This window comes from Dermatophagoides pteronyssinus, unplaced genomic scaffold (assembly GCF_027571235.1).
Source record: "Dermatophagoides pteronyssinus isolate colony J.1.1.1.1 unplaced genomic scaffold, Derpt_VIB-CSIC_2022.12 sq0007, whole genome shotgun sequence".
Lineage (NCBI taxonomy): Eukaryota > Metazoa > Arthropoda > Arachnida > Sarcoptiformes > Pyroglyphidae > Dermatophagoides > Dermatophagoides pteronyssinus.
Genome location: NW_027461531.1, coordinates 2,613,280 through 2,621,957, shown reverse-complemented (window position 1 = coordinate 2,621,957; position 8,678 = coordinate 2,613,280). Strand labels below are relative to the sequence as shown.

The window sequence follows — 8,678 nt, the reverse complement described above, 5'->3', positions numbered from 1 at the left end:
GATGCCACCGGTTTGTTGTTTGCATGATGTGTGCTTATATTATATAACATGACATAGAATGCTGCATAGCATCATCATCACTGATAACGATTGATTGTTGATTGGTAGTTCGACCGACCGACAGACCGCGATCCAATATCCTAGATAAAATCTATACAAATACCGTCATCATACTACATAATCATATCTATACTTTCTCTCAAAATAATAAAATTTCTCCTGTTAACTATCAAACAGATCACTGTTAAAAAAAATGAAACCAGCAAAACTACTTACTTGCTTACCTACCTACCTACCTCTCTATCTAACAACTGTAGAAAAAAATCATTCAGCTTTTTTTTTGTATATATCGCGCACGTTATGTGTATATATACGAATACCTCCCTTATATATTCCATACATTAATAGCTGGCGTAGCAAGTGTATTTTTTTTTCTTGCTTCAATCCAAACCCCACCACCTTAACTTCTATCATTATATGAATGCTGAATGATGATGAAACCTGCATGCGAATGAGAGAGAGAATCACATGAAGAAGAAAGCAAAGTGAAAGCAAAAAAAAAAAAAAAATACTTTCACTGTTAGCGCGCGCAACACGTTTTTTTTATTTATTTCTGCATTTCTACTTATCAACAGCCAAAAAAAAAAAAAAAATGTTTGTGTGTTGGTGTTTAGCGTTTTTTGTTGGTTAGTTGATTGGTTGGTTGGTATTGAAGCAAACGATATTCAGTCAGTCGATGACTACCGACTAGCCAGGTTTTTTTTTGTTTTTTTTCTTTTGGTTTACAATCAAAAAAAAATTTTTCACAATTTACAATTTCACGTACACATCAGCCAAAACAAAGTATTATATGATTTGCCATTTGTTTGATAGCTACCATCGTGATTAGGTAATCAAGAAAAAAATTGATAGTTTTTTTTCCACTTTTCATTTCAAGAAAAAAATTCAAGAATCAAGTTGGAATTTTTTTCTGCTTAAAAATTATTGTCTTGTTTTCGCGTTTATATTTGACAAAAGTTAAGTTTGATTTGAATGACATTTTTTTCTGAGTTAAATAAAAAACAAAAATGCCGAAAGCATTCCTTATTCGTAAAAATCTTCAACAACAATATCATTGTCATCAACAACAGCAGCAACAACAACAACAAAATCCGATAACAAATCATAATGTGATACCATCATCGAAATCTGGTTGGTCACCAGTAACACCACCACCAAGTCCAGATGATAATGAACCGGAAAATTTATCGATAAAAGCAAATATTTTGCCTGCACATCAATATAATAATTCTCATCAACAATCGCAACAACAACAACAACCTAGATATGATCATATTGGTGCATTAGATTTAAAAAATAAAAATTTTCATCAAAAATTTATCGATAATAATAATAATAATGATGATGAGGATATGGATGAAGCTGTTGATCTTACCTGTAGTAGTAGTTTATCATCTGTATCATCATCACCTCCACAATTAAATTCACATCATCCTCGTAAACGAAATCGTAATATATCAACATCCGAAAATTCATCTTGTTCATATTCATCATCAACAACATCAAGTCATTGTTATGGTAGCCTATCATCACCATTAAGCTATCATTCAAGTGAAAGTGATTTTGATATCAAAGGTAAGTTTATTATTCGAACATTTTATTAAAAAAACAAAAAACATTCGAAATTCCGTTATTCAATTACTTTGCATGGTCTATACACAAATGACATGTTATTCTTTGTTTTCGAATTCGATTGTCAAGTTATTCGATTGTTATGGAATAAAATTTTCAATTTTTCTAAAAAAATACAACTGATCAAATTATAATGATGATGATGATTCAGATGAATAAATTATTTTATTTTCGCAAATACAATATGACAGATGACAGGTGTCTACATTTTTTTTATTCTATTAATATAATAAAGTTGCAACTTGTTGCCAAATTATTGCTCAATTTTTTTAATTTACCAAAAAAAATTCACTGTTGTTTGATGAAATTTATGAAAAAAAAACTAATAATATCTTCTTTATAACGTTAAAAAAAACAGGACTATCATCATCAGCATCTACATCATCATCAACATCATCAACATTACTAAATAATGCGCTTAATTCCTATCTAAATCAACGACCATTATCATCTAATAGTATACATTCAATTCAATCAATAACCAATACAAATTTAAATCATCCACCACCACCACCACCATCACATCATCATCAAGGAGCAATCGATTGTTCTAATCGTTTAAATCTGGTTTCAATTAATGAACATCAACGTTTACAATTGACAAATATATCAAGATCAAATGTTGGTGTTTGTCCATCATTACAATCATCATCATTATCATCCATAAATAACGAACAAACAGGTAAGATGTTTGAACAATTATTATTCGAAATTATTGTGAAAATGAAAAAAAAATGAAATGAAATCTTCAAATAAGAGAATTAAACAAAACAAAAAAAGAGGGTTCACATCATATTGTCATATATTGTTTGTTGTGAATGTTTGCAACATACAACAGCGAAAAAAAAACCAATTATTTTGGGAGCCAATATATTACTAACCATACCTTGAGTGAAGATCACTTTCACATTCATAGCGCGAAAAGCATTTAGCCATTATTTAATGATAATTTAGTTTTTCTCTTTCTCTTTTTTTTTATTTTAACGTTGTGCTTTGCGATTGAAATTGTATTGCTTTGTGAATATATAAAATATAAAAGCCCTTGGCATTGAAATTGGTCAAAGGCTTCTAATAATAATAATGATCGTCATTGTCGCGACGACGGCGAAAAAGAAAAAAAATGAAATGAACAAAAAAAAACAGGTTTGCGAAATACGTGAATAAATCATACATATATTTCAAGCATTTCCATAGATGCTTGAAAAGTAACAATCAATGATGATGATGATGATGGTAGTAGTGAGATGGGAGCCAGTTTCTTTTCAATCATCATCATCACTGAATATTCAAAAATTGTTCAGGTTCTAATGCGTACAAGTATAATTATAGCGCACGTATGGTTAATGCGAAAAGATTTTTTCTTCTTTCTTTCTAAATCAATCTTGAATTACATTAGAATGAATTAATGTAAAAAAAAAGAAAGTGTGAGAAAGTAAGAAACTGGTCTTGAATTGTAAAATCCGTTTTCATTTTTCTTTTTTTTTGAGTCACACCATTAATTAATTAACATTTTAATTTTTCCCTCATTTTTTCTTCTCCGTTTTTTTTATAGCTCACCATCAACAGCAGCAACGATCATCCGTTATACACCAGACAACGAATGGTGGACATCATTGTATATCACAATCATCATTGAATAATAATGATGTTTCAAATGTTATAGATAATTTACAAAAATCAAATGAAAATGAACAAAAAAATAGTAGTAATAATTCATTAGAAGCTTTAGCTGCAGCAGCTTCAAATCTTTATCCTGGTACGGCAATTAATGTTGCATTAGCTGCTGCTGCCGCTGCAGCAGCAGCAGTATCGTCATCACCATCGCCGTCGTTGACATCATCAGGATCAGCCAATAATCAACGATCAAATTCAAAAACGATAACGCAATCATCCCCACCAACACCATCACTACCGATTGTAACAAATTCGTTACCATCTCCATCGCCATCATCATCATCATCATCAACACAATCGGATACAAATAATCCTCCACCTGTACATATAACCGCACAAAGACTAGGTAATTTAATCTCTACCCTTAGGCTTTTTTTTCGTTTGTTCATTGATCACGATAATTAAACGCATACATTCATCATTTATCTATCCCCACATTTCCGGCCCAAAAAAGCATCCTGTAATTAATTATTTTTTCTTTTGAATTTTAATTAGGCATACCATTACATTTGATTTCAACATTAGAATTTGTAAATGGTGGACATGGTATAAAGAATCCATTTCTAACTGCTGCTGAACATCAATTTAAATTTGAAAATAATAATAATAAATCCACTTCATCATCATCATCATCCGATGATCCATTAAGATGTTCAATCTGTGGTAAACGTTTTACATTGGCACGGCTACTTAATCGTCATCTAAAATGTCATTCAGATGTTAAACGTTATCTTTGTACATTTTGTGGTAAAGGATTTAACGATACATTCGATTTAAAACGACATACGCGTACGCATACAGGTAATAGTTGTGAGAACGATCTTTTAGCTAATAAACATTGAAAAAATTATATATTTTTTTTTGATGAACACCACCTTATATTACTTAGACACACAGTTAATATTTTAAACGAATAATTTTATGACCGTTGTCGACAACATGTTCACAACGGTCAATCAAAAAGAAAAAAAAACATCTTCCTGTGTAGTGTTTTTTTTTCTAAATAAATAAATAGAAATAATGTTGTTAGTTAGTTAGTTAGTTGATTAGGCACGCAAACACGTATGTGAACTTTGATTTGTTAACTTGGAAATGATGTTTTCTAGATTCTATGTATATATCATATTTATATAGTAAATATAATGCTAATAATTTATTCCATCTTTTTTTTCTTCTATTTCCATTCCCATCTTTACATTCGACAACGACCAAAAAAAAAAACGCCGGGAACATTCAAATACAACAGGTGTTAGGCCATATCGTTGTAATCTATGTGACAAATCATTTACACAACGTTGTTCATTAGAATCACATACATTAAAAGTACATGGAATTGCACATGAATATGGTTATAAAGAACGTCGTAATAAGATGTATGTTTGCGAAGAATGTGGTAAGTGTTTATTTTTTTCACTTTTTTTGACTGAAAAATTATACTATTTTCGTGATTTATTGGAATTTACAAACACACACACACGCACACATTATTCATAAACTTTGACCGATTTTCATCTAAATCTACAATTATATGACCCTGTTATTCATAAAAAAAATTATACCTTATATGAGTATTTTTCTACACTAGACCTGTCTAGATGTCTTGCTGGATGTTTCGATTCACACACGCACACCAACATACCTTCACAATCAAATCACAAATCTTTGACGTATTAACCGTTCAGGTCGACTATACTATCACGTATACTTATTATTGTTTCAATGATGCATGCGAATCTTTCTGCCCTTTTTTTTCGTTGTTGTTTTTGTTGACCGTCACTTCTGGGTCTGGTCGTCTGAGATTTTTTTTTTTGTCTGATGACGGCGGTTAGGATTAGGTTAGGATTTTTTTTCTCTTTTTCTTTCACATTTTCTTGTTTTGTTTTGTTTGGACCGTTGCTCGTCTCACCTCATTCACACGAATGAAAAATTTTGTAAAAAGAAAGAAGAAAACAGGTAACATTTTTTTTTGTTTATCTTTAGAAAAAAAGGCCCTCACCCTCACATCGTTTTATTAGAAATCAGTATTTTTTCAATAGACAAACAACGGTTTTTCTCATGTAAACTTTCGTTTGTTGTTGTTGTGAAAAAAAGTTAGTTATTATTATTGTTTTCCTGTATGAGAGAATCATCATCAACCAATAAAAAAAATTGGAAAAAAAAATAAAAGAAATATTGTTGACACACCTTGAATGATAAGAAATGATAACGAGTAAAACATACACATAAAATACTATTATATCATCACCATCATAACCGATTTTCATTTTTTAAAAATATATAGATAGAATGTGTAATATAGACTGGAATTCTCTTCATAATGTATTTGATTTTTTTTTCAAAAGAAAATATTTTCCATTAATCATAACTTCTAATCAAATTTTGTTTTTTTATTTATTTATAAAATAGGTTGTACAACAAATCAACCCGAAGAACATTATATGCATCTAAAATGTCATCATCCATATAGTCCGGCATTATCAAAATTCTATGATCGTCGTCATTTTAAATTTAATAATAATGAATTTCCATTCGGTGGTAAAGATGGACAACGACAAACAGCTCATTAATCGATTCGATGATCAATACAAAAAAAAATGAAATATATTAAAAATTAATAATGTTTTGAAGGATTCAATTGGATCTCCTGTATCATTAAAACGATTTTTTTAAATAATAACCACCATTGGACCTCGAATTTTTTTATGTTAATTAGCAACAACAACAATTAAGCCAAAAAAAAATTATGGTGTCATTCTACTATTCTAATATATAACACTTTAATTGGTCTCTTGCATACAATCATTAAATGGAACAATTAAAAACAAAACAAAACAAACATTTTCTTGTACAATTTTATATACAAAAAAGAAAAAGAAAATAAAAAACACGAAAATAATTTCATTCAATTTTGTTGAAAATCTATTCCACAAACACCCTTCACATACCAGAATTGATGATTATTATTCCGAAAGCCAAAAAAAAATTCCGAATTTTTTGTTTGTTCATTCATTGTGATCGATTCCAACGAATTTCTGGCCTTTTTTTTCATTGCTTTTGATTTTTTTTGATTCAATTTTTTTCCCACTTATATTTCCCATTCTGCTCATGATACAATTATCGTTATTTTTTTTTCATTTCTGTTTCATTTTTTTCGGTGGCAATTGATTTTTTTTTCTTTGGATTCTCTGTTTTTTTTCTCTCTCATCAGATTCTCTCTTTGTTCAAACAAGAATACAATTTACACTCACTCATACACGCAAACACAATGTTCAGTACAATTATCAAATTCATTTCAAGAAGACAACAACATTTATTATTTTTTCGTTCAAATTCTCATCCAATTTCATATTAATATGATTATTATTATTATTATTATTATCAACAATTTTTTTCTGTTATAAAGTTTATTCAATTCTTAAATAGTGTGTATTATTATTATTATTATTATTTTTGCTTGAATCGAGTTATATCACGGAATATAGTGTTTAACGTTTTACTAAATTCTGGGTTGAATGATTCTAATTACAATTTTGAGTTATATTCTAATGTCATTCTGTTCATGAATCATTATAAGTCTGTTGATGATGATCACATCAATCAGAATCATTGATTGTTTTTTTCTTAGCTAACGAGCAACAAAAACGAAAAGAATAGAAAATTTAATGTGGCTATTCTTGGAATACTAAAAGAAAACTTTTCGATTACGACGGTAAAACGAAGTGTGCTGAAAACATTCATTCATTCATTCAGTCGATGAAAGAAAGGAAAAATATTTGGCGTTAATCGAAAAATTATTCACTCATTTTTCCGGTTTTGTACGCACACATAATGGAATGGAAACATCTAAAATTGAACAGTAAAGATACGGATTTTATTCTTTGTTCAGTTGTTGGATATTTGTTCAATTAGCCACACACACAAACAAACAATATATCAATTTGCACAAAGTTTTGTTGTTTGTTATTCTATGGTACAATTTTGAATGTGTGTACCATACCAATTAAAGATGTATTGCAACAGACAAACAATATTTATTGCATTCTTCCATTCAATAGTTTGGTTCATTTCATTGGTTTCTTGCAATTGGTTTTTTCTTCTTAATAATGTTTTCTTATTTTCCTCAAAAAAAAGACAAACGGAAATTCTTTCTGATTCGAATTCTAATTCGATCAATCGATTATTAAATATCGATTGTTTTCGTTTTTTTCCGATAAAATTGTTAATTGATAATGTTTGTAAAGGAATGATAAAAACAATTGATAGTTTGAACTTTGCACTATTTTTGTTTTTTGTTGACCAAAATATAAATGAATCTCAATATTTACAGTCTTTATTGTTGCAGCTGCTCTGGAATTTCTTCTTTTTGTTCATCAAAAACAATCCATTTTTCATCTCAATCATATATTCTATATGAAAAAAAAACAAAAAAATAATGGCCTGGTTGTTCATTTCGTTGATCCATAACAGATTCTCTCACTTTCTTCGGAGAGAATCATTTGGAACACGATGATGAAAGATAGCATAAAACAATTATACTATCATTACATTGTTATAATATACATAAACACACACACACACACCGGGAATCTCAATTTAGCATCAAAAATATCATAATCATCATCATCATCAACAACAACATAATCTTCTTAAGTTCTATTATATTCATTTTATTGAAATGTCGATTCCTGGATACAATCATCATTATCATTAACAACATCATCATAGTAACATTTCTTTTTCTTTTTTTCTCTTTTGATCATAAATAATCTCTAATTATCATCATCATCTATAAAAATTCTCATCATTCTTGTTGTTTTTGTTTTTCACAATAAAAAAAAGGAATCTATTCATAAACAAAAAGACTGAAAGAAATATTCTCTATTGATAAATGTAATTCTTTCTTTTAACATTCTTTTTTTCTTTCTCTTTCACTTTCCATCAATAAAATTGTTTCAACAAATTATTCAAATGATAAAATAATCATGATATAATAATAGTTATTATACAAAAAAAAATCATATAACAATAAGAAATAAATAAATAAATAATTGAATGACAATTATCATTGCCATATATATGATGATAATCACATTATCGAATCCAATTACACAAAATCTATATAATTATTCTTGCATTTTCACCGTTATATATGACTAAATATGAAACCAAATAATAATAATAATAATTTTTACCTTCCACATCACCACCACCAAACTGATTCATTCTTAGAATTATCGTTTTATTGTTTTGTTTTGTTTTTTGGTCCACTTTTTTTCATTTCTTTCTTTCTTTCCAAATAAAAACAATAATAT

The 8,678-nt window shown here is 28.6% G+C and overlaps 1 protein-coding gene across 1 annotated transcript; it reads left to right on the top strand.

The window, feature by feature from the left end:
- Nucleotides 1-691: 691 nt before the first annotated feature.
- LOC113792852 (uncharacterized) lies at nt 692-6,786 on the top strand. Its single transcript, XM_027342811.2, has 6 exons — nt 692-1,635; nt 2,051-2,374; nt 3,245-3,712; nt 3,862-4,167; nt 4,613-4,759; nt 5,773-6,786. The coding sequence occupies exons 1-6, from the start codon at nt 1,068-1,070 to the stop codon at nt 5,931-5,933; spliced, it is 1,974 nt and encodes a 657-aa protein (XP_027198612.2). The 5' UTR covers nt 692-1,067; the 3' UTR covers nt 5,934-6,786.
- Nucleotides 6,787-8,678: the final 1,892 nt, after the last annotated feature.